The sequence below is a fragment of the Hyperolius riggenbachi genome, chromosome 11 (assembly GCF_040937935.1).
Source record: "Hyperolius riggenbachi isolate aHypRig1 chromosome 11, aHypRig1.pri, whole genome shotgun sequence".
NCBI lineage: Eukaryota > Metazoa > Chordata > Amphibia > Anura > Hyperoliidae > Hyperolius > Hyperolius riggenbachi.
In genome coordinates, this window is record NC_090656.1 from 84,081,215 (window position 1) to 84,107,300 (window position 26,086).

The 26,086-nt window shown below is 44.3% G+C and overlaps 1 protein-coding gene across 6 annotated transcripts in view; it reads left to right on the forward strand.

The window, feature by feature from the left end:
- PC (pyruvate carboxylase) overlaps window positions 1-26,086 on the forward strand; it is a 1,086,793-nt gene that overhangs the window by 334,506 nt on the left and 726,201 nt on the right. For all 6 annotated transcript variants that reach the window (XM_068259507.1, XM_068259508.1, XM_068259509.1 and 3 more), the window contains 2 exons: window positions 12,676-12,811; window positions 18,057-18,241. In XM_068259507.1, the coding sequence (XP_068115608.1) occupies window positions 12,676-12,811; window positions 18,057-18,241 (321 nt within the window). The remainder of the gene's footprint in view (window positions 1-12,675; window positions 12,812-18,056; window positions 18,242-26,086) is intronic.

A 26,086-nucleotide genomic window follows, 5' to 3' on the forward strand; every position in this document is an offset into this window, starting at 1 on the left:
ATCCCTCTTTAAAACATAACACTTTAATAATACAAAATCCATTGAAAAAGACATCATGTGCAGTCATGTTACAAAAAAAAAAAAAAAAAACTGTAGTACAAGCGTGTTATTTCTAGTGTTTACCTATCCTCAAAGAAACAAAAAATCTCAAGGTGCCTTCAAATCACAGTTAAGGCTTTATTAATGATCCAATAAAAACCATAGAAAATCACCCCTATCCCTCCCCTAAAAATGTGACACGAATGGCTGTGATCATCAGCTGATGTAGCACTCATCCACGCAACCACAACTACATGCAGTCTGGTGACCACCACATAAAGTTTGGACAGTAAAAATCACTAGCAGTTCCTGGACTCAACAGTCCTTTAAGGGTAAATGCTCAACTTTGCAAGGTCCATTACTGAATGGGGGTCATATTATGCACTGTGGGAGTAGCTAGGCATGGGAGGCTTCACAGTCCCACTATACAAATTTAAAAATGCCAGTTACATAGGCCGGCTGCCCGGAAATAGATCAAGCCTCTATTGAAACTACCACAAGTCCTCACTGAGCCCTATACCACAACTGTTTTTCCACCAGATAGTTGTATAGCGCTTTCGTCTTACCACCTCTTGGCTTGCATCCGATGTATCCTTTGGTTCAAGGGCTCAGGTCAAGGTGATGTCATCTGCAGAGGCTTTATTGCTCTAGACTGCCATGACGCTGCGTGTTAGATAATCAGCGTGTTGGCTGTCAGCGTGTATAGCTGTTGCGATGCTGGGCTCCTCTGCTGATGTCACTGGCCTTAGGCACGTGACATGTTTCGCTACTCCCTCGGAGCTTTTTCAAATGAAAACAAGGTCTGGTGCATGGATTTCCTGCTTTGTAGTGTCCACAACATTAGGACTATGGACAGGTGAAGTAAATATTGATTATCTCATTACCGTGGCTTATGTCAAAGGGGTGAGATATATTAAACAAAAAGTGAACAGGCAGTTCTTGCTGGTAGTGTGTTCATAAGCTGGAAAATTGAGCAAGAGGTATAGATCCGATCAGCTTTGCCAAGGGTCAAATTGTGATGGCCAGACAGGGTCACAGCATCCCCAAATTGGCAGGTTCTGTGGGCTTTCTGCAAGGGATAGTAACAGACAAAACTGGTTCAAGGAAGGACTGCACCCCCCATCCCCCCACCCCCCGACCACCACGTATCAGGATATGTGAAGGAATTTGGCTCTGGTCAGCTAGGAATTTATGAAGGCCTATGGTTTTTAGCCCCTGTACTCTCCTTAGCAATATCCTTTTGAAGTAGATCTAAAGGATATGGGGTGGTTCTGCTTTAGGGTTTTTTGGTTTCCCTCTAGGGAACAATAAACATACAACCATTTTCCCCAGAGCGGAGGCTTGGGCTGAAATGAACACTGTTTTTTTAAGCAAAGCTACAAAGTTAGTGACACTCCTAATCATGCTTTATGTATTCGATTTTCGTGCTATTGCAACGGTAGCGTATGCAAATTTGTGACAATAATAATCGCTCGGTTTGTGACAACCGAGATCGCATGTGTTTATGGAGCTTTGCAGTGTTCCCCTCCCCTCTTTGTCTGGTAATGCAGCTTTGCAAACCATACATGAAGAAGCTGCCAAAATAAAATCTATCAGAATCAGAATCTTTATTTCGCCAAGCATGACAGGATCATGCCTGGAATTGGGTTTGGCACATACAGAGCTCAGCAATTCCAAAGACAAAAGAAGAAAAATAACCGACAATAGTGCAATATACAGGAGATATACACGGTAAAGCATTGACAAGATAATACAGGAGCATGTAGCAAGAAGTAAGTTCAGATCGCAATATCAGACTAAGAGAACAGTGCAGATGAGTGCAGCTACAGTTCCAGGCAGACAGAAGGTCTGTGACAGGGCCAGACTGTGAACCTAACAAGGGGGTGGAGGAGGCGGAACATGAGATGAGTTCAGGAGGTTGACGGCGGAGGGAAAAAAAACAGTTCCGGTGCCTCGTAGTCCTGGTGGGGATGACCCGGAATCTCCGCCCTGAACGTAGGCGACTGAAGTAGCCCTGGCCGGGATGGGAGTCGTCGTTGGCTATCTTCAGCGCTCTAGTGCACAGTCTTGTGTTGTAAAGTAGTTCAAGTGACGGGAGGGGTTTCCCGATGATTCTCTCTGCAGATCTAATGACCCTCTGGAGTTTGCGCCTGTCACTGGCAGAGGAACCAGCGTACCAGACCAGGATGGAAGAGCAGAGTATAGACTCTGTGGTGGCAGAGTAGAATCTTGTGAGAACCTGGTGGGGCATGCCAAACTTTTTCAGCTGGCGGAGGAAGAAGAGTCTTTTCTGGGCCTTCGCCAGGGTGGAGCTGGTGTTAGCCCTCCATCTCAGGTCCTTTGAGATGGTGGTGCCCAGGAGGCGAACACTGGTTACTCTTGCCACTTCAGTGCCATCAATCTGGATTGGTAGTAGTAAGGGGGCATGCTTCCTAAAATCGATAATCATCTCCACGGTTTTTGCTGTGTTCAGGACCAGCCTATTCTCCCTGCACCAGTGGCAGATTCTGTCTACCTGCTGACGATAGGCCCTCTCGTCATTATTGGTGACAAGGCCAACGATAGTGGTGTCGTCTGCAAATTTGATAACCTTGACCGAGTCTGCTGTGGATCTGCAATTGTTCGTGTAGAGGGAGAACAGCATCGGAAATAGGACGCAGCCTTGTGGAGCCCCCATATTAGTGGTCCGAGGTTGAGAGGAGATATCACCCAGTTTGACAGATTGTGATCTGTTGGATAGGAAGTCTGTGATCCAAAGGCATAGGGTGGAATGGACCCCGAGTGCTGCTAGACCCTCATGAAGTGTGCGTGGGCAGATGGTATTGAAGGCCGAACTGAAGTCCAGGAGGAGTATTCTGGCATACGAGTCTGGCCTATCCAGGTGGTCACTGATGAGCTCCAGGCAGATATTGATGGCATCATCAGTGGACCTGTTTGCCCTGTACGCAAACTGGAAAGGGTCAAGAAGGGCCGTGGTGGAGGACTTCAGGAAGGACAGGACAACCCTTTCGAGGGTCTTCATGATAACCGATGTTAGTGCCACAGGCCTGAAGTTGTTGAGGTCGGTGACTCCCTGTTTTTTGGGGACAGGAATGATGGTGGACCCCTTTAGGCACGCAGGGACTTTGCCCATCTGGAGTGACTTGTTGTAAACGGCAGTGAGGATGGGGGCAAGTTGCTCTGAACAGGCCTTCAGGCAGGCAGGGGACACACCGTCAGGGCCCGAGGCTTTCCTGGGGTTCAGTGCTGACAAGTGGCGTCTGACAACGGATTCGCACACCTCCAGGGGGCGTGAATTTGGGCTCGAGGTGTGGACTGCTGGGGCCAGTGGGGTGACAGACGGTGACAGCTGCCTCGCAGGTGAATCCTGGCACTCGAACCTGCAGTAGAAGTTACTGAGTTCCTCGGCAAGGTCGATGCTAGGGGTGGCATGTTGTGGGAGAGGCTTGTAATTGGTGACAGCTTTAAGGCCTTTCCATACAGCACGTGTGTCATTTGAGCAGAGGTTTTGTTCCATACTTTCAGCGAACCCTCGTTTGGCTGCCCTCCGTTCGCGGTTAAGGTCGTTTCTCGCCCTTCTGTATTCCACAAGATTGCCTGACTTGTGTGCAGCTTCCTTGCTCTTCCGTAGTTGCCGCAGCTTATTGGAGAACCATGGCTTATTGTTCGGGAAGACCTTGTAAGATTTTGTTGGTACACAGGAGTCCTCACAAAAACTTATGTACGAGGTAACGTTCTCTACCCACTCATCCAGGTTTGGTGCTTCTAGAGCTTTCCAGTCAGTACAGTCAAAGCAGGCTTGAAGACGGAGCTTGGCCTCACTTGACTAGACTTTGGAGAACTTGAGGACCGGTTTCTGTGACTCCAGGCGCCTCTTGTAGGTGGGGATGAGGTGGATGAGGCAGTGATCGGAGGAGCCCAGCGCTGCCTGTGGGACAGCTTTGTATGCGTCCTTCAGGACCGTGTAGCAGTGGTCAAGTGTGGCTGAGTCTCTGGTAGGGCAGGCAACATGTTGGTGGTAGCGTGGTAGCTCATGGCGGAGGTTGGCTCTGTTGAAGTCGCCCATAACTATAAACAAAGAGTCTGGGAGAGACACCTTCCAGTGAGAGATGGAGTCACTCAGGTCAAGCAAGGCAGATTTGACATCGGCATCTGGTGGAATGTACACTCCGACAAGGACGTATGAGGAGAACTCCCTTGGTGAGTATACTGGCCTACAGTTGACAAGAAGGAGCTCAAGGTCTGGGGAGCATTTCCTGGTTAGAACTGTAATGTCGGGGCACCATGCTGAGCTGATGAGGAAACAGATGCCGCCACCTCTTTTTCCCAGACAGGGCAGTGTCCCGGTCAGCTCGGATGAGGCTGAAGCCTGGGAGTTGAAGGTGCTCATCGGGGATGTCCTTGTGGAGCCAAGTCTCTGTGAAGCAAAGGACTGGAGTGTTTGCATTGAGATCCCTCCTGTCGCAGAGGAGGAGCAACTCGTCCATCTTGTTTGGGAGGGAGCGAACGTTTGCTAGAAGGATTGAGGGAATGGCTGACCTTAAACCTTTCCTCTTTAGCCTCACGAGTGCACCAGAGCGACAGCCCCTATGCCGCTGTCCTGCGTGGAACCCTGGGGAAGAAGCCGAGATTAATTGGGCATGGCTCCAGACGAGGTCGTGTAGACGTGTGCCCTCGGGGGATGGAAAACCATATGCTTCCCACTGAAGGAGCTGAGATCTGTGTGGGTGATGCGACTGGATGATGCAGCGAAGGGAGCAGGTCCATGGCCACTGACATTGAGTCGATGAGCGGGGGTAATGGCAGAGCGCCATTGGCTGCTGGTAGGTGGCATGGCCGGGAGTAAGACGAAACAACACTGACAATGAGCTCTAGTGCAGGGATCTGAACAGCAAAGAGCAACACAGACCAAGTCCATATAACCCAGAGCAGGTAGACGGGGCAACTGTCAGGCATAGACTCACCCCCTCGGCGGCTGGCAGGATGGACGTCGCTCTCGGCTCTGACGTCACCGGATCCCCGAACTTCCGGTCCGCGTCAGCTGGCAGCGCCGGCGGCCGTTCCAGCCGCATGTCGTCATTGCAGGGCAGGGCAACGCGCTCACGCACGGAGCGTCAGGCCCTTTATGCCCTGAGGAGGAGGCTGCCTTGATCCGCCCTGCTGAGGCACTCCCCACCCCTTGCTGACCTCATCCGGGGGGTGGGGGTTCCTGGACTGACAGTCTGCATTTAAGCAGCAGACTGCCAGTACTCCTTGTCCGCTGTAGCGATCACACTCTGTGCTAGCTCTCGGATCCACAGTATACTTATATATTGGTTACGCCAATATATAAGTACTGGAAGAAACATACCATTGTATTTACCTGTGCCTTTGATCTTTTGCCTGTCTTTGACTCTGAGTTTCTCTAATCCTTTTTGTACCGTTGCCTATCTGATTACCCGTTGCCAACCTTGCTGTGCCCTCGTTCACTCTCTTGCCTACCGTCTCTGTACCTCGTATCTCTGATCTCTGTTGCCGAACCCCGGCTAGCCTTTAGACTCCGCATCTGCCTCCTGATTCTGTACCTCGTATTTCTGATAACCTGTTGCCGATCCCTGCCTGTCGACCATCCCCGCCAGCGGGCCCTTGCCGCTGGACGGCAGTCTGAGCTCTGTGGGCCCTCGCCACAGAGCAATACGTTATTTACTGTTTGCACCAATCATTAAAAGACCATTTTGGGTGGACAGAGGTTAGTTATATATCGGATTATCGGTGAGACTGCAGATCACTTATAATCAGGTATATCTGTATTTCTGGTGATACTGCAGATCTCCAGAAATCAGACACTCTCTGTCCTCACTAGTAGTTACGGAACGTGACAGCAACACAGTGCGAAGGCCCCAGTGCCAGTAATAAGATCAGCGCAGACCGAATGTCTCAGAGCAGGAATAGATCAACACAGGTCGAGCAGGTAAGCAAAGCAACGCAGGTAAGCAAAGCAACACAGGTAAACAAAGCAACACAGTTCAACTGCCTCAGTGCAGGTAAAGATCAATGTAGTCCAAATGCCCAGAGCCGGTAAACAGAGCAGCACAGTCCAAAAATCCCCAGTGCAGTGATAACATCAACACAGTCCATATGCCCAGTACAGGTGGCAGATTAATGCAGACCTAGCAGTATATAAAAGTGCATTTAACAGTGTTCAGCATGTTCAAGGTTTAGATTTGTATGCAGCCTGGAGTACAGTTCTAAATATGCATATGCACTGTATATTCTGACATCACTTCCTGATTTTGTCACTGGCAGGCTACAGCCTCCTTTAGCTACTTTGATGACCTTTTGAATTGCTGGGACCTTTCTGTACAAGTTCATTGTACTACTATTTGTACAAGACAGAAACAACATAATGCCTTTGTTGCATACGTTACCACAGTAAAGGTTTCAGAACAATCCCAAGTGTAACTGTATTAATGCTTGCTAATATCAGCAAGGCCAGTGCAGCAATAGCTGCACAAACAGCCTCTTCAGTCTCAAGGTCAGAACAATTCCACATCATCTCTTGAGACTGAAACAATTTCATGCTGAAGAAAAGGGAGTTTGCCACAGCAGCTCACTGATGGCTGATTGCTAAATAGCTTCTTGAACTTCATTTACATTAATTAGCATTTTACAAAGAAAATGAAAAAGGTATTTCTATATTAGGTACACAGAAGATATAGTAGCAGTGTGCTTATTTGGTTAGGAAATGTGGAGCCGAAATCCAAAACAGTTAGATTTTGTAAACATATAGGTAATTTAATTTCATGTACAGTATGTGCACAGAATGCCCTTGAATGGAGATCAATGTAGGGTTTGCTCTTGTACCGAGCTCAATGCAGGCTTTTTTTCTCCTGGTACTGAACACAATGCAGGTTTTGCCCTTGAACGGAGCTCAATGCAGGTTTTGCCCTTGAACGGAGCTCAATGCAGGTTTTGCCCTTGAACGGAGCTCAATGCAGGTTTTGCCCTTGAACGGAGCTCAATGCAGGTTTTGCCCTTGAACGGAGCTCAATGCAGGTTTTGCCCTTGAACGGAGCTCAATGCAGGTTTTGCCCTTGAACGGAGCTTAATGCAGGTTTTGCCCTTGAACGGAGCTCAATGCAGGTTTTGCCCTTGAACGGAGCTCAATGCAGGTTTTGCCCTTGAAGCCCATGGCAGTAACACTCTATATACTCATATACCAAGATGGCGCCGCACTCGGACGCCTCAGCCACAGGGCTCCGGCCTTTTTTGCTTTTTTAGGAGGAAATCTCTCCTCCACTCACCTCTGAGCTTCACCTCTTGCTGAGGTAGGAGGCGGAGGACATGGGTACTGCCGGTCCGGCTCTGCACCGGCTACGGATCGGCATATGACTGCGAGAGGATCAGCTGCTTGGGAGGCCCACGTGCAGGGCACAGGCATGGAGGCATGACGCCGGCGGCATGCAGCTGATCGGGCGGACAGCTGATCGGGGCCCACGTGCCCTGATTGGTACTCCACCGCCGCTGCCCGGACTACTGAGGGGGAACTGTGTAGCCTGCCGCTGCTGGAGCCTCACACCACACTGGAGCCACACTAGCAGCTCTCCTCCGCTGCTGCCAGCTGATCGAGGCCCACACGTGCCCGGTTTGGTACTTCATCGCCGCTGCCCGGACTGCTGAGGGGGAAGGGAACTGTGTAGCCTGCTGCTGCTGGAGCCTTACACCACACTGGAACCACACTAGCAGTTCTCCTCCGCTGCTGCCAGCTGATCGGACGGACAGCTGATTGGGGCCTACGTGCTTTGATTGGTACCCCATCGCCGCTGCCCGGACTGTTGAGGGGGAACTGTGTAGCCTGCCGGTGCTGGAGCCTCACACCACACTGGAGCCACACTAAAAGCTCCCCTCTGCTGCTGCCGGGTCCGCTGCTGCGTCTGCCTTTTTACGCGGACATAGTAGGCCACTGATCCCCGATTGCTGCCCCGAGCCAGCCACCGCCACAACTGGAAGTTTCAGAGACCGCAGGACCCCACACCTAAGCATGATCACGGGCGAGCTGCCGACAAAAAGCTCAGTGTCCATAGTCACCGCTTTCTGCGGGACCTCCCACGTGGGAGAGATCCTCAGCTGAGCTCCAGAGAGGGTCTCCACCACCATCTCCACCATCTGCAGCCTCCAGCCTGCTCAGCCACCCATTGCCTAACTCTGCCACTGCTGAGGACCGAGCTAGCCTGCACCACCACCCAGCCCTGAAGATCAGCTGCCCACCTGCCAACATCGGGGAACCGGACCACAGGCATGGACACTTCTCGGTCTGATTATCGGACCCAGGGGTGTTATTACATCTGCAGCCCTAAAAGGACTCTGCCTCTGTCTCTCTCCTCTTGCCTTGGTTCTGTCTTTCTTCCTCAGTCTCTCTTTAGCTATCCCTTCTCTCTATCTCTCTCTCTTTCTCTATCCACTCTTTTCCAGGACACACTGCAGGGCACCTGGAACTGCTACGGAGTTGAGTGAGCGCCGCCCGTAGATGGCAGGCTGCTCCTCTCACGCAGCACCCCAGACTCCCCCACACGTCCCTCACTACAGTTATGTGCTGTATGTATGTAGGTATATGCTTACTTGTATACTTTACTGTACCTGAATGTATATGTTGGATCGCATGTATGTGTTTGTACCATCTCCGACCCTGTATGAGCCAAAAATAATTCTGGGTACAACCCCCGTTGTACTTGGCGAAATAAAATGATTCTGATTCTGATATGGGGGGCCTGACTTTAAATGTCTCCTGTTATTTTGTAAGGATTAATGGCAATCAATATTTGAGTATGCTTTCTTTGTTTTTATGTGCATATAAAATACAGTCAGAAAAAGATTTCCAAAATAATCTGGCGAGTACAAGTGTATGTTTACCATCCATTACTGGATAAGTGCAGTTGTTGGAAGAGAGAAGCAATTTATTTTGCCATTTGCTTGCAATTACTCATGCGGCTAAATGGGCGCTTGAGTTATCCGTATACCAAAGTACTGTTGCCATGACTGCAAAGAGCAATTTTAACTTACGGTTAGCATTGTCTATTCTTACCTGGCTGCAAGTGAAAATAAAAATATAGTTTTATTAACACTAAATTACGGAGACTTTTTAATGGACTTTTTTTTTTTTATATAATGAGGTGAAATTCCACTGGCTGTTCAGCTTCTTACCCGAATCTCCTCTGATCTGTGGCAGTTTTTGACTTTGAATTAACAGTACTCAAGGCAGATGCTTTCAAACCTTTTCAATAAAATAGATTTTCATATGCCTACATGCAAAGCAATATATTCCTAGCAGTATATAAAGGGAAACTGAAGTGAAAATAAACTTTTGAGATAATGAATTGTATTTGTAGTAAAGCTAAACTTTTGAGATAATGAATTGTATTTGTAGTAAAGCTAAGAAAATTGAACATCAGTAGAAAAGATATGAGTCTCATAATGTGTCCAGTACAGGAAGAGTTAAGAAATGTCAGTTATCTATGCAAAAGCGCTTCTCTGAGTTCTCCAACCCAACATTGGGTCGAAAACAGTGCTGATTTCTGAAGCACTTATACATAAAAGAAACATTGAAAGACAACGTCAGATAAGGTTTTACTGCAGGGTAGTTCAAACTGTCATTAGCTCTGCTCTGTTTCAGAGGTTAAGATACAGAGTGTAGTTTGTAAACTGCAAATATCAGAGAATGATGGTATGTTATAAAAAAAAAAAGCTATATAACTGAAAATATGAGACTCCTTTCTTTGCTACTAATATTCTATTAACCATTTATGCCACCTGGATGTGATTGTCGCGTCCAGATGGCTGCTGTAGCGCTGCTGCAGGCTTCTGCGTGCTCCCGCGTGTGTTCTCCACCGTTAGCCCAGAGATCAATGAATGGGAACATAGTTCCCTTTCATTGACCCAAGTCCCAGTAGAAAGACCGTGTGTGGCCAAATGGTAAAACTACATCTACATACATTTTTCAATGAAATAAACTCACATTTACATTTGAAGTTAAAAGTTTACCTCCCACACTAAAAATTACCCAAATAAAATTTTTAATGGGAAAAAAGTTACAATTTATAAAAAAAAACAAAACAAAAAAAAAAAACATATAGTTACCTAAGGGTCTGAACTTTTTTTTTAATATGCATGTGAAGATGGTATATTACGAACATTTTTTTCAAACTATAAGGTTGTTAATAGTGATGGACGAAAACTGAAAAAATGCACCTTTATTTCCAAATAAAATATTGGCGCTGTACATTGTGGTAGGGACATAATTTAAATGGTGTAATAACCGGGGCAAATAAAATATATAGGTTTTAATTATGGTAGCATGTATTACTTTAAAGCTATAAAGGCCGAAATCTAAGAAATAATGATTTTTTTCAATTTTTTTCTTAATATTCCTATGAAAATGCATTTTACAAAAAAATTTTTTTTTAGCAAAATGTACCACCCAAAGAAACCCTAATTGGTGGCGGAAAAAACAAGGTATAGATCAATTAATTGTGATAATTAGTGATAAAGTTATTGGCGAATGAATGGGGGGTGAAAATTGCTCTGATGCATAAGGTGATAAATACCCGCGGGCTGAAATGGTTAATTATCCGTACTACACATACAATTCATTATATCACACTTTTTTTTCTGCTTCTGTGTCACTTTAAAGTAAACCTGCTCGTTCCAAAATGCAATCTTATATCAAGCCTGACACTTGAATCAAGTCAACTTGCAGAGTGCGCAGTGCAGTGTCCTGATACAGTCGCCAGTGTCTCTGTCTGCCCTGACACCACTGGTTCCCTAGTAATGCAGAGAACTGTAGGAAGAAAGTGCTCTGGGAGCGATCAGAGTCAGACCAAGAGAATAAAATGGGGAGGTGCCGCTTTATGTACTAAAGTACCAAACAACTGTACAAACATAAGGGAGAAGAGCGCGCACTCAACAGGCCATCCCAGAATTCAGGCTGCTGCTGGTGGAATAATCTCACTTGATGGCTTATCTACTCTTGCTTAGCATAGGATATGTTTGCATCTATTTGTTTTGTTTCATTCCACTAAACAGAACATTTTATTGCCAATGTAGACACAGCCTAAATCAATGGGGCTAGTTCACACTTAAAAGTGAAAGAACAAAAACTGAAAGCAGTGCGGCTCTGTTTGCATCATCTCTATTAATTGCATAACATCTGTGATAAACTCTGTGCGTTTTCCCACATGCAGACACACTCATGGTATGCAGATTGCACTCAGACAACTGGCAAGCGTGCTCCCAGCTTCATAGATTGGAACAGGCTTGTCCTGCCTCCCTCAGTCGTGCCAGTCATGATTACAGATGGTTACTGAGATGCTAATAATGTAATCTTGCATGTAGATTTAATGCAGCATGCTGCTACCCCAGCCTAAATTGGCAGGGAGTACATTTGATTGACCCAGTTCCATGCTGCATACAGTTAGCATTACATTACAGCCTGTGTCATATATGCACTCCGCAGTTACTGTTTTTAAGGGGGTTCCTTTGGGATGGGTTTGACCTGTGGTGTATATGTCTGAGAATTGGTGTTTTTAAAGATTTGATGCAATAAACGTGACTTGGTATACTTTATGAGGCTGTGTGACCATTGAAATTTGTTTAGTGTATACTTATTGGTTAGGTTAGCCTCTTCTTCATATCTGAGTGAGAAAGAAGCCCCAAGTTATTAAAGACACCGCTTATGCTAATTTTTAGATAATGTAGATTTAATGACAGTTTTTATGCAGCATGGTGCTACCCCAGTCCAAATTGGCAGGGAGTACATTTGATTGACCCAGTTCCATGCTGCATATAGTTAGCATTACATTTGTGTGCAAGCTGTTATTAGCATAATGGGAGAGGGACAGTCAGCAGGTAGTGATATGGCAATACAGTAGGCTCTGTTATCCGCCATTAATGGGGATCCTGGGATGCTGGATAAGTGTGAACTCTGTAATCTTAAAATACATTAATTGAAAGTATATTAATCCTGAGGGAGCAGTCTTTTTGCACAGCAGAACTCACAAACCACTTAGTAGTTGGCCTTCACTGTGAGTACTGCCTGTGATGTGCTGGTTAGCTGAGTTCTGGATAACTGGAACTCTACTGTAAACTGATTCTACCTACTTGAGAGGTAACCAGGTCAACTTGTTGCTATATTATTTGTTCCCCAAGTCACACGAATAGTGTTGTTAATGGCAAGGCTACAGCTGGAAGCGGTGCTGTCAGGTGATCCCTTACCCATCACCCAATGTACCATTGCCACACCGGCATGTTTTATGTACAAGTATCTGCATGTGCCTTCTAATGTATGTTGCTGAAAACCTAATAAAAGCATGTTCTCTCAGTACTTAAATGTATCAATGTTATTCTACGAAATTACATTGGATGGGAACGGTGAGATATATTGTTTTTTTCTTTCTTTTTTCTTTCTATTAAGTCCCGCTTTTTGAGTAACCCCATTCCTATGCTAGCCTGTTAGCATGCACTTTTATTTTTTTCAACTTTGTTAAATCTTAAGTTTAAGCAAAACGCTACAATCCTCATGTCCTTAGGGATCAATACAAATGACTGACATCAGAAATCATAACCCCAAATAAAAGTTGTTGTATATCATTCTGTTTGTTTCAGATGTTGCAGCTCCGGCTTGTGAAAGGCGGGTTAACCTTCCTGGGGGTTAAGCGTATATCTGTACTGAATGCAGTCTTCCAGAGCACCCAGCGTGTGGAGTACAAACCCATCAAGAAAGTGATGGTTGCTAATCGAGGTAATTACCTGTTTTGGTTTTTTTTGTCCTGAACTGCGCTATCTTGTTTACCCAGTTATTCTCTGCAACAACAATGCTGTCCAGTCAGAATGAACTGGTTATAATTTATAGCCAGTCTTTGGTTTTGTCACTACCCCCTAGCAATGTGACTATTTTCCTGTTTATTTGAATTTATAACATGCACAGGAGGCAGTAAGATTAATATGTTCATTAGTAAAAAGTATTGAACATTCTTTTCATGTTCTGCCATAGTCGCAGCTTATTATACATACATAAGAAGGGGGAAAACCGCATCCTAACAAAGACATAGTTTATACTCCAAGTCATCACATTTGGTTTTATAGACAGTCATTACCATAGCATAAGTGGGATATTCAATCTGCTGAATATAGCTGTTCTTTCCTAAAGTTTGAAATTCTCTCCCTTTCTCTGAGGCTATAATTCCTACAATGTCTGAATCGAGATATTTGGTGAGCTATGTGTATTCATATATGCCTAATGAAGGACTCTATCACAGACTGCACGTTTCACTATACGATGATGTTGTTCAGGAAGATTAGATATTTGGTCTAGAGTAAACCCAGACTACTTTTGCAGATATACGCAAACAGCAAATTTAGGTTTCTTATAATTACATGAGATCCTCCTCAGACACAGACTCCATGCACACAGATTATGATAGCGCTCTTACAAATACAAGCCTGCTTTCTGAAGTTATTGTGTATTTATATTGCGCTGACATCTTTTGCAGCACTTTACAGAATCTGTTGTCATGTCACTAACCCTCAGAAGAGCTTACAGTCTAATTCCTACCACAGTCAGTCTAGTGTTCCCAGCTTAGTTTAAAGCAGAATATAACCCTGCATTTCAACTTTGCTCTAAAACATTATTTACAGCCTATTATATGCAAAAAGCATTTTTTTTTTTACTAGACCAGCATTTGAAGGGTTAAACACAGAGGTTTAAAGTTCCATGGAGAGATGTGCAGAAGTTCAGATTGTTACATTCTATTTAGTCAAATTTATCTATTGAGAAATGTTACATGCTCTTTGGCTGTCCTCCAGCTCCTTCTCAGTGAGAGAGAGTGAGTCACATTCAACACTTAGATACATTTATGTAAACAAAATGTATCTATGTCAGCTTCGGATGCGTCTGCAGAAATCTCCAGGAACTTTAAAGCCTGTGTAACCCTTCCAATGCTGGTCTAGTAAAAAAAAAATGCTGGTTGCATATAATATACTGTAAATAATGTTTTAGAGCAAAGTTGAAATGCAGGGTTATATTCCGCTTTAAGGTCACTATCAGAATGTGGAGCAATATGCTCACCAGCATGTTTTTGGAATGACATTTGGATCACTGAGTGCCTACATATAATTGAGGCCAAATTCTGGCAGTTAGATTTTCATAGAATTGTTAACTGATGTTAGCGGGTTTTAAGTTGAGACCAAGTGAGTTGACGAGCGGTAGATCCAAATTTTAAGTGTATCTATTTTACATCTCAATGGAGAGTACACATTGCAATAAGTTCATTAGCATAAAAGGTTTCGGAAGGAAAAATTGTCTGACAGTCATATTGCATCACTACATCACAATTTTGGATGGTTTCTGGGAGTTACAGTTAAGTGTCCAATCAAAATATGACTTATGGTGGCCATACACGGTACAATTTTTTTTCATCCAATCTTACCAATTCTATGTAGTACAAGGGAACTGATTAAATTATCCTTTCAGTATATTCACTTAATTTACCCTTATAATACATAGAAATGGTAAGATTGGATGAAAAAAAATTGAACCATGTATGGGCACCATTAGAAACACCTTCTTAACTCTTACCAGCTTGGACTCTATCACATGAGACTAATGGTGGCCATACATGGTACAATTTTTTTCATCCAATCTTACAATTTCTATTTAGGATATGGGTAAATTAAGTGAATATACTGAAAGGATACTTTAGGCAGTTCCCTTATATTACATAGAAATGGTAAGATTGGATGAAAAAAATGGTACCATGTATGGTCACCATTAGTCAGCCTTGAGGTTCATAAAAGTTTGGGTTTGTTACTGCCCTGCCTGGTTCATGGTAGGTAAATGGTAGGTAAGAAATATTCAAGTGGCCATTAATTTGTCTTCATCTTTGGATGGGTATGTGAGCTGTAATCTGCAAACAGACAGGCAGTGTCAAGTTTTCTAATAATAATAATATGAAATACAGTACATTTAAATTCATTTCACAGATGCATTCAATATTCTGATGACAATATGTGATCATTATAACTTAAATACCCCTGCACCACAAATTATCAGAATCATGTGACTGCATTGACCTTTCCGAATCAATGTACCCAATCAGAGCTCATTCAGACATGTAGGATGTCTGTTTTGTGTTGGTTAGGAACAGCTTTTTGTAGCCATGAAACCATGTCCAGATTAGATTGATTACACACATGCACACAGTATGACAGATCGATATTACCAGCATGTTCCATAGGCCAACATCTGATTAAATACTGTTATCTTCTGTTTCTTGTTGACCTGGAGGAAAATTGACATAACTTTCTATCTGATAAAAAAAAAAACAGATTGTTCTGGAATGGTAAGTCCCCGTTCTCATCACAAATGCGGATGGCCACGCATGCGGAACGCAACGCATGCCATCCGTGTTTGTGTGCATTGCGTGGCTGATCCCACCACTGAAAAGTGAATGGGACAGCCACGTGTTTTTACAAAAAATGCGTGCAGCATGCGTTCCCGGACCGCACAGGTCCGGAACGCATGCAGTGTGAACATCAGACATTGCAGTCTATGCAATGTCTGATGTCGTGCGTGTTGGCCACCTGCACGCGTTTCCAAAACGCGGCTGGAAACGCGTGCAGTGTGAACGGGGCCTAAGTCTAGGAAGCATTTAGGGCTGGAATTCAGCTGAGAAGACGGAATATCTACCATCACCCATCCTCAATAATCAGCCATGCTCTGGCCAGGTTTCATGCAAAGTTTGTGTTTGTGCACCATGGTGCACGTTCACTGCATCCCTGGAAGATATGAGCGTTGTTGGAGCATTTCTCATCTAGGTAGGGCTTTATTTCATCATCATTAATGGAAATGGTTCAGCAATTCAGGAAGCTGCACAGCTGGTTAGACTTGCAGAACATTGAGATTATGTGAGCCTGCTCTGTGACTTCCCAGAATTCAGAGCAAATACGGTAACTGATGAATGCAGAGGCAGGTCGCTGCAGAGGCATTCCTGGTTTAGTGAAGCCATTCATCACATTAAAGGCCTGGGCGGGGAGGCTGGAAGAGCTGCAGTGGAAGGATTTTCTCTTAGCACTGTCAGGAGTGGTAATCATTGGTCATTAGCATATCATTTTTGGGGTGTATCTGCTTTTTGTTTTTTTTGCAACTGGCACTATACTGGCACTATAGGTAATGCTGTGGGAACACACATTACGTTTTTCACCCGAATTTCCCGTGCAATCGATGGTATGAATCGCAGCCAAAATCGGAAGCGTTTTTCAGCACACTTGAGTGATTTTATGGGTAGAATTGAAAAAGTATAGGACATGTTGAAAATAAATGGTCGCAATGACTACTTTCTTATCGTGTGTTGGTGCAATTGATGAAGCGGCTCGATTATGTGTATGATATAGAGGCGTTCAGGGAGCCGTATCAGAGTGCTGTATCCTCAATAGTGAGCGTAATTAGTTGAGAACATAGTAAAAACTGAACAGAAAACGTACACGTGTGTAGCAGGCGGACGATACAATTACTGTTGATTTTTGGTTGAGATTCGATCCATACTATCGATCGTACAGAAAATCTGGTGAAAAAACTTAAGGTGTGTTCCCAGAATAACCACTGATTATGTACTCTTATCAACCTATGTTGATCAACATCTGCTGTCTGTTGTATGGGAAGATAAGAAAGAGTCCCTTTGTTATTTTGGTCGATGAGGAACGCTGACTGACTGCATACACTGTTTATAGTCCTCCTTTGACTGCATATGTGCAGTATCTGTTTCCTTTGAAGGGCCAGTGGCATACTGAATGAAACACTGAAAATGGAAGGATATTTTTTTGTTTGATGAAAAGTAAAACTGCCGGAGGGATCGCGGTTTGCTACTATGTGACTGATTTCCTTAAGCCTATAGCGATCCCGGGGATAAGACCACCTAAACAGACTACGTATACCCAGTGAAGAACTACAATATGTGTATCCTTTTTAAATTCTGTTTGAGCAACAATGGGGTTGATGTACTAAGCAGCAGTAATGTTGCTGCAATACTACTGTTACTACTAACTCCAGCTGTGTACACACTACTGGCGTGACCCACGGTTCTAAAGTACCATGAGCAAGTTAGTAAAGCACATTGTGTGTTACTCCAGTACTGCGAGTCTCGCTAATAGTGTAACTTGGGGTACATTACTGATTGTAGTAATGGTTGTGTGCTGTCTGAACACAGCAATATTACCATTGCTTCCTGCATCAACCCCCCAATAGATTTTCTGTATATAACCTATCAATTTGTAAGATTGGGGGGAAAAGATATCCTACTTAGGGCACCAAAATGGTGAGAAACCCCATTCATTCATACCCACACACAGATACATATCTACTCTAGGATAAGTAATTCATAAATGATTAGAAACAGAGAATTAGGTGAACAGTTTTTTGAATTAGGTCACCATGTTTTCAAATTTGCTGAATTATTGTTCGTTGGACTTGGAGTACTTCCCGTTCATATTTGTCCTCCCTGCGGTATTCCCAACCCAGGCTTGGGGTGAAAAAAACCCTACTATTATCGGTAATCCTGATGCTGGGTCGAGTTGACCCAGAGAGTCTGAATCTGTAGAGAGCGCAGTAGTGCGACATTCTTGGATCCAGCCAGTTACAGCCCACCACCTCCATGTCCTCCGAGGCTCCCCATCTCTCTGCTGATATCACCATCACGAGTACAGACAGTGAAATCGCCATATAGAGTACCCCTCTGAGGACTGGAGGAAGCCATGCTGAGCTAGTCTGGATCCTGGAGAGGTGAGTTTTGTATATAGCAGGGCTGCCTGAACTGTATTTTTGGGTCTAAAAGCAGAGAAAAAATGTAACTGCTTTTAGACCCTAAATACAGAAACCATTATACCACCAAAAAGGTTATAAATAAAGCTTTTCCTGAAGTTTCTTGGAATGTGTAGGAAATGTGAGTATTAGCAGTTTAGTGACAATTCATCTTTTTCTCCCTTTTCTACAGGTGAGATTGCTACAAGAGTATTCCGAGCATGCACAGAGCTGGGAATAAGGACGGTGGCGGTGTACTCTGAGCAGGACACTGGACAGGTTCACAGACAGAAAGCCGATGAAGCCTATCTTATAGGAAAGGGACTACCTCCTGTCCAAGCCTACTTACACATTCCTGACATAATAAAAGTTGCCAAGGTAAGCAGTTTATTGGAGTCTACTGTATGAATAAGTAATTATTGTTTATAATTGCTAAAGAGGAGAACTGTTGGAGCAGATGTGTAAGGAAAGAAAGAATTAAACTTCAGTTCCTCTCTGAGCAGAACCTAATACAGTCCGAGCGGTTTCCCCTTCCCTAAAGTCACAGCCTGAGGCTTGGAGTGCACTCAACAGAAACCGCAGCTAATGAGCAAATAAGCTAAAGCTCTGCTCCACACTCATTTATTTTTTTCAGAATGGTTAGGCAAGTGCTAGAGCCACAGGCTGTTTATTAGAGATTTCTCCATTTATTTTGTGATAGGCATGCCAAAGGGAAATGACTGAACTTCCCAAACATTAAGTTCTAACCTTTCTCCTAGTTTTTTGCAGTTTGTATCTGTTGTTCTGGAAATTTCCCCCACTTATTTTCTTTTGTCACACACTCTGAGAACAGACGTTGAGTGATGTTCTTAACCTACTGTTCACGTTCCCCAGACGTTACCTAGTTTAGGTTGGAGCTGGGCTTAAAGAGAACCTTTAGGCCCCATTCACACTTAAAAGCGCAAAACGCTGGTTGCGGGAGTGATTTTTCCGTGATTTAATGCGGGAAAAATCACTGGACACTGCAGGGATTGTCCCGTGATCATGTTTAGCACTTCTATAGCACTAAAACGCGATCGCCGGGAAATCGCCTGAAAAAGGTGCAGACTACGCGTTTGCATTTGGCGATTTGTGTTAAGTGAGAACAGACCTATAGATTTTTATTGCACTAGCGCTTTAAAAAGTGCTAGCTCGGTTTCTTTAGAGTTCTGCCCATCCCGGTACAAACCGTGGATTTGCAAAAATTGCAGACAGCAATATTTAAATTTATCTGGAGGGATAGACGTCCTCGAATCTCAAGGAAAACCATGTTCTGGCACAGAAGGGATGGGGGTCTCTCTGTCCCTCATCTGAACCGTTACTATAATTCTTCCCAACTGGCCTCCATACCACTAATTTATGCAGGTTCCCATACTCCTATCTGGGTATATTTGGAGAATGCTCTCCTCTCTCCAATCTCATGGAAGGGTGCCCTATGGGCTAAAAAACCTCTCCCTGTGGCTGTAGCAAAAGAATCTCCTCTGACAGCCCACACAATAACTATCTGGCGCAGACATCGCTTCAAACTTAAGCTACAATCCCAGCTATCTCCTTTAACCGAACTTTTTCGGAACCCAGACTTTGTATCTGGTCAAGACCCACGAGCATTTCAATGGTGGCGATCGCAGGGATTAATTTCTCTCAGGAGTTTGCTGGTAGGTGGGAAACTTTGTACCTTTAGCCAGCTGATTGCTGAGAAAAACATACTAGAATCGGAATTCTTTAGAGCCACCCAGATCTACCACTTTCTCAGTTCCTTGATAAGCCCAGATCAAGAATTTCAGCAGTCCTCTTTTGAGAACATATGTTTTAATGATCCATTACGTAAAGGCATACTATCCTTCCTTTACTCCACCTTTAATCAACCCCCCTCAACTATAGAATTCCCGTATATGCTGCTATGGGAGAAAGACTTAGGCACAACACTAACTAGATACTCTCTCCAGAGGAAGCCTGCAGACCTCTAACCTAGAATCTTCTCTTAGGCTATTACACGGATCTTATTTGGACCCTGTCCGTCTTCATAAAATTGACCCAACTCGCCCCAACCAGTGTTTTCGAGGCTGTACCACTGCTGGCACAACATATCATACATGGTGGACATGCCCAAGGGCTTCACTATTTCGGTCTAAACTGACTAGGAGAATTGCTGACCTATTTTCCCCACGTTTAATTAAAGACCCCAAAGTGTTCCTGTTAGGCTTTAAGCCTCTGAGACTTAAAAACTCCCAGCACAGACTGCTGCAGTTCATTCTTGTAGCTGCTAAAACCTACATTGCATCCCAATGGCTGCAGCCCTCTCTATCTTTGACAGTCTTAGAACAGAGAATAGATTATATAATGGTATGTGAGCGCCTCAACGCTTTAATTAAAGACACTATGGATCAATTTACTAATATATGGGAACCATGGGTGGAGCTCAGAGGAAACCTTAGCTTCTCAACGGTATTGGAGGCCTAGGCCTAATTTTGTTGACCGTGCCCCGTATTCAAGGAGAGACTTACTGGAATGATAAGTTTAATGCTATCCTATAACGGTAAAGTGCTACCCCAACCCCTCCCCTTTGATGCTACCATCACAGCACCTCTAGCTACATACCTATTTCTAGTTGCCTTACCTCGAATCCCCTCCACAGTATAATGTTAATTGTTCTCGATCTTTTGATGTTTTCATATCATCCTTGTCTATGTTAATAGCATTGTTGTATTTTATATATTTGCAATGTAAGATATTTTCAATACTGTTCTTCTATATCACCCTGCCCATGTTGGGCTGAGGTGAAATTTTGGCTGTTGTGTACCGATTTATTCTCTTCATAATAAAAAAATCTTTGAAACTAAAAAGTGCTAGCTCTGGAGCGTTTTGCCGAAATTGCCGGCAAAACACTCTAGTGTGAATGGGCCCTTAGTGCGTTGCATTATTCAGATGCATTGCTGTACACATTTTTGTGTTTAACCAGGACTGTGGGGCCTGTACAAAAATCCTTCAACTCCTTTGTTTAGGATTCACTCAACTCCGACTCCTCTATTTTGCATATTACAATCTTGTTGATTGAAAGTATGCAACACAAAAGGCATCTTATCACTGCCAACACTTAGGAATTTTAAATTTGAAGCAAGATGGATATAAAGGCTGGCATATTTATTTTTTTAAACAATACCAGTTACCTGGCTATCCTGCTGATCCTCTGCCTCTAATGCTGGGCATAGACTGTGTGTTTCTTCTTATCAATCAAGCCGCTGATGGCTCGATTGATAATTTCCGACAGGTCCGTTCTCCGCGCGGATCGATTCCCCGCTCGAAAACCCGCAGGCGGACAATAGCGGAAATCGAGCGGAAGATAAGTAAGCGCCCACGGGGACGAGCGGGAATCGATCCGGGGGGACGAGCAGGGACGTGGCGGGAGTCGATCCGGCGGCTAATCGAGTCGCCGGATCTAACCGGCTATGCCCAGCATAACACTTTAAAGCATAGACCCTGAACAAATTTGCAGCAGATCAGGTGTTTCTGACATTGTCAGATCTGACAAGATTAGCTGCATGCTTGTTTTGGGGGTTATTCAGCCACCACTGTAGCCAAATAGATCAGCAGGGCTGTCAGGCAACTCGTATTGTTTAAAAGGAAATAAAAATAGCAGCCTCCATATTCTCACCAGAATTGTCCTTTAAAGCTACAGTGGGATGTGAAAGTTTGGGCAACCTTGTTAATTGTCATGATTTTCCTGTATAAATCGTTGGTTGTTACGATAGAAATTGTCAGTTAAATATATCATATAGGAGACACACACAGTGATATTTGAGAAGTGAAATAAAGTTCATTGGATTTCCAGAAAGTGTACAATAATTGTTAAAACAATATTAGGAAGGTGCATACATTTGGGCACCACAAAAAATAAATTAAATCCATATTGAGTAGATCCTCCTTTTGCAGAAATTACAGCCTCTAAATGCTTCCTGTAGGTTCCAGTGAGAGTCTGGATTCTGCTTGAAGGTATTTTGGACCATTCCTCTTCATAAAACATCTCTAGTTCGTTCAGCTTTGATGGCTTCCGAGCACGGACAGCTTTCTTTAACTTAGTCCCCAGACCTGAATATAATTTAAAATCTGTGGTGTGAGATGGCCATTCCAGAATGTTGTACTTGTTCCTCTGCGTGAATGCCTTAGTGGGTTTTGAGCAGTGCTTAGGGTCATTGTCTTGTTGAAAGATCCAGCCCCGGCGCAGCTTCAGCTTTGTCACTGATTCCTGGACATTGGTCTCCAGAATCTGCTGATACTGAGTGGCATCCATGCAACCCTCAACTTTGACAAGATTCCCAGTCCCTGCACTGGCCACACAACCTCACAGCATGATGGAACCACCACCATATTTTACTGTATGTAGCAGGTGTTTTTCTTGGAATGCTGTGTTCTTTTTCCTCCGTGCATAACGCCCCTTGTTATGCCCAAATAACTCAATTTTAATTTCATTAGTCCACAGCACCTTTTTCCAAAATGAAGCTGGCTTGTCCAAATGTGCTTTAGCCTCAAGCGGCTCTGTTTGTGCTGTGGGCGGAGAAAAGGCTTCTGTGCATCACTCTTGCATACAGCATCTCCTTGTGTAAAGTTCGCCGAATGGTTGAACGATGCACAGTGACTCCATCTGCAGCAAGATGATGTTGTAGATCTTTGGTGCTGGTCTGTGGGCTGACTCTGACTATTCTCACCATGCGTCGCTTCTGTTTATACAAGATTTTTCTTGCTCTGCCACTTTAAGCCTTAACTTGAACTGAACCTGTGGTCTTCCATTTCCTCAATATGTTCCTAACTGTGGAAACAGACAGCTGAAATCTCTGAGACAGCTTTCTTTATCCTTCCCTTAAACCATGATGGTGAACAATCATCGTCTTCAGGTCATTTGAAAGTTGTTTTGAGACCCCCCTCCCTTAAATACTCTCTCATAACTGGATTCACCTGTGTATGTAGGTCAGGGGTAATTGAGCTTACCAAGCCAATTTGAGTTCCAATAATTAGTTCTAAAGGTCTTGGAATCAATAAAATGACAACAGTGCCCAAATTTATGCAACTGCCTAATTTTATTTAAACAATTATTGCACACTTTCTGTAAATCCAATAAACGTTATTTCACTTCTCAAATATCACTGTGCGTGTCTCCTATATGATATATTTAACTGACATTTTTTTATCGTAACAACCAACAATTTATACAGGAAAATCATGACTATTAACAAAGTTACCCAAACTTTTGCATCCCACTGTATATTAAGTTAGCATCTGCTTTTGGGAACAGAAAGCTCCTGGCCAGGTTGCTGACACTCTACCCTGTCACCCATCCTGGCCTGTTGTTGGCATTGTGTCTGCCCCAGTATGTTGTCTGTACAATAAGATTCACTGGAGCCCCATATTTGCTGGGTTCCAGCGTGTAATCATGCCACCTTGCAGAAAAAGGCAGTGGTTTCAAATTTCCTTCTGATCAGAGCACAGAAATGTTGAGTTTGCGGCACTTTGTGTGAGAGATTGTGGGTGGAGTCGGTGTAGTTAATCTATGCTTTGTTCGGTTTAATCATTTACAAACACTCATACCTCCCAACGTTAGAAGATGAGATAGAGGGACACTTAAGCCACACCCCTACTTTTTCAGGAAGTTGCCAGTGGGTGGGAGAGGGTGACAATGGGTGGGAGGAGGGTGCCAGTTGGGGGGCGGAGGGTTTCACTGGGTGGGAGAGCCTGATACTGGGTAGGAAGGAGGGTGCCACTTCTTAGGAAGTAGGGTGCCACTGTGGGTAGTGAGGAGGTTCCACTCTGGGTGGGGAGGAAGGTTCCACTCAGCATCATTCCTCCCTTCCTCTCCATGCCCCACCCCCTCCTGTGTCCCCTTGCAGAGTATAGGTGCAGCTATCTTACATGTCCGTGCGTTCCGGCTGCCGGCTTCTCTCTACTTCCTGTTTCTCAGCATGACGCGTCATGGGAAACCGGAAGCAAAGAAGAGCCGGCCTCTGGAACGCATGGACAGCTGAAATAGATGCCTGCACCAACACTCTGCAAGGGGATGCAGGAGAGGTGCTCATAGAGAGGGAGGAATGAATGATGTCGGCACCCCTCCGTGCATCCCCGCATTACTCAGGGTGGTTGGGGCCTTAATCATTTTTTTTTCCTCCTCTCTGTTCAGTCGGGACACAAGGGGGGGTGGGTGTGTGCTGCGGGACAGACCCCCAACCCATGGCAGTCCTGCTGAATTCAGGACGGTTGGGGGGAGTCAGAACACTGGGTACACTAAACTATGCAGGGTCCCAAAGCTGTTATAAAAAACAAACCAAAACAAACTATGAACCCAATGAGGTCTAGGCTAGGCTTGCTAACATTTAAGAGCACAATCTATCTGAAGATAGAAACTGATTTAACAATCTTCGGAAATGACGGTAGCGACAAATTACTATTTCAGAAAGCTTAACGTGCAGAGTGTGCTTTGCGTTATGCCAGTTTGTACCACTTGCGTTAGGGAGCGCATGTATTGTAAACTTGGCCTTCAGTTTGTTGTGTTGTGTAAGGCTCTTGACGGCCTTAACCTTCCTGGCGGTTAATTTTTTTTTGCCACTTAGGCAAAAATCCTTTTTTTTTTATTTATTTTTTTTTTGTTTCATGTAAAGCTACCAGAGTGGTAGCTACATGAAACACCACTAGAGGGCGCATGTGTCCCTCTAGTGCGATCGTCGCCGGCATCAAAAGCAAACAGGGGAACGCGTATATAATGCGCTCCCCTGTTTGGCTTCTCCTGTCGCCATGGCGACGATCGGAATGACGTCATGGACGTCAGCCGACGTCCTGACGTCAGACGTCTCCGATCCAGCCCATAGCGCTGCCCGGAACTCATTGGTCCAGGCAGCGCAGGGCTCTGGTGGGGGGGCCCTCTTGTGCCGCTGCGTGCGGGCGATCGCCGCAGAGCGGCGGCGATCGAGCTGTACGCGCGGCTAGCAAAGTGCTAGCTGCGCGTACAGCAGTTTAAAGTGTGCAAATCGCCCCACCAGGGGCTGAGATATCTTCCTGCGCGGCATAGCCCGAGCTCAGCTCGGGCTTACCGCCAGGAAGGTTAATGCTGCCCTTACAATCTTAAGAGGATTGTGCTATAATTGGTATATTTCAAAATTATTGAACTAACGCTTAAATGTACAGGGGTTTATTTTTTGATTAAATGAATTACAGGGAATCTGAAATGGAAATAGTTATGATTTGTATGTGTAGTACAGCTAAGAAATAGAACCTTAGCAGCACAGATATGAGTCTCATATTGTTTCCAGTACTGGAAGAGTAAAGAAACTTCACTTGTTATCAATGCAAAGAGCTTCTCCGAGCTCTGCAACATGCAAAGAGAGCTCTGTCTTCTGAAGCTTTCATCTCAACTGTCTTTCATTATATCTTGTTTGTGTGAGGTTTTACTACAGAGGAAAAATGAAAAGGTCATTAACTCTGCTCTGTGAAATCATTTAAAATGCTGAGTGTCAGGTGTAAACTGCAAATATTAGAAAATGAAAAATGAGATGTGTATATACAGTGGAGGAAATAATTATTTGACCCCTCACTGATTTTGTAAGTTTGTCCAATGACAAAGAAATGAAAAGTCTCAGAACAGTATCATTTCAATGGTAGGTTTATTTTAACAGTGGCAGATAGCACATCAAAAGGAAAATAAAAAAAATAACCTTAAATAAAAGATAGCAACTGATTTGCATTTCATTGAGTGAAATAAGTTTTTGAACCCCTACCAACCATTTAAGAGTTCTGGCTCCCACAGAGTGGTTAGACACTTCTACTCAATTAGTCACCCTCATTAAGGACACCTGTCTTAACTAGTCACCTGTATAAAAGACAGCTGTCCACAGAATCAATAAATCAAGCAGACTCCAAACTCTCCAACATGGGAAAGACCAAAGAGCTGTCCAAGGATGTCAGAGACAAAATTGTAGACCTGCACAAGGCTGGAATGGGCTACAAAACCATTAGCAAGAAGCTGGGAGGGAAGGTGACAACTGTTGGTGCGATTGTTCGAAAATGGAAGGAGCACAAAATGACCATCAATCGACCTCGCTCTGGGGCTCCACGCAAGATCTCACCTCGTGGGGTGTCCATGGTTCTGAGAAAGGTGAAAAAGCATCCTAGAACTACACGGGAGGAGTTAGTGAATGACCTCAAATTAGCAGGGACCACAGTCAC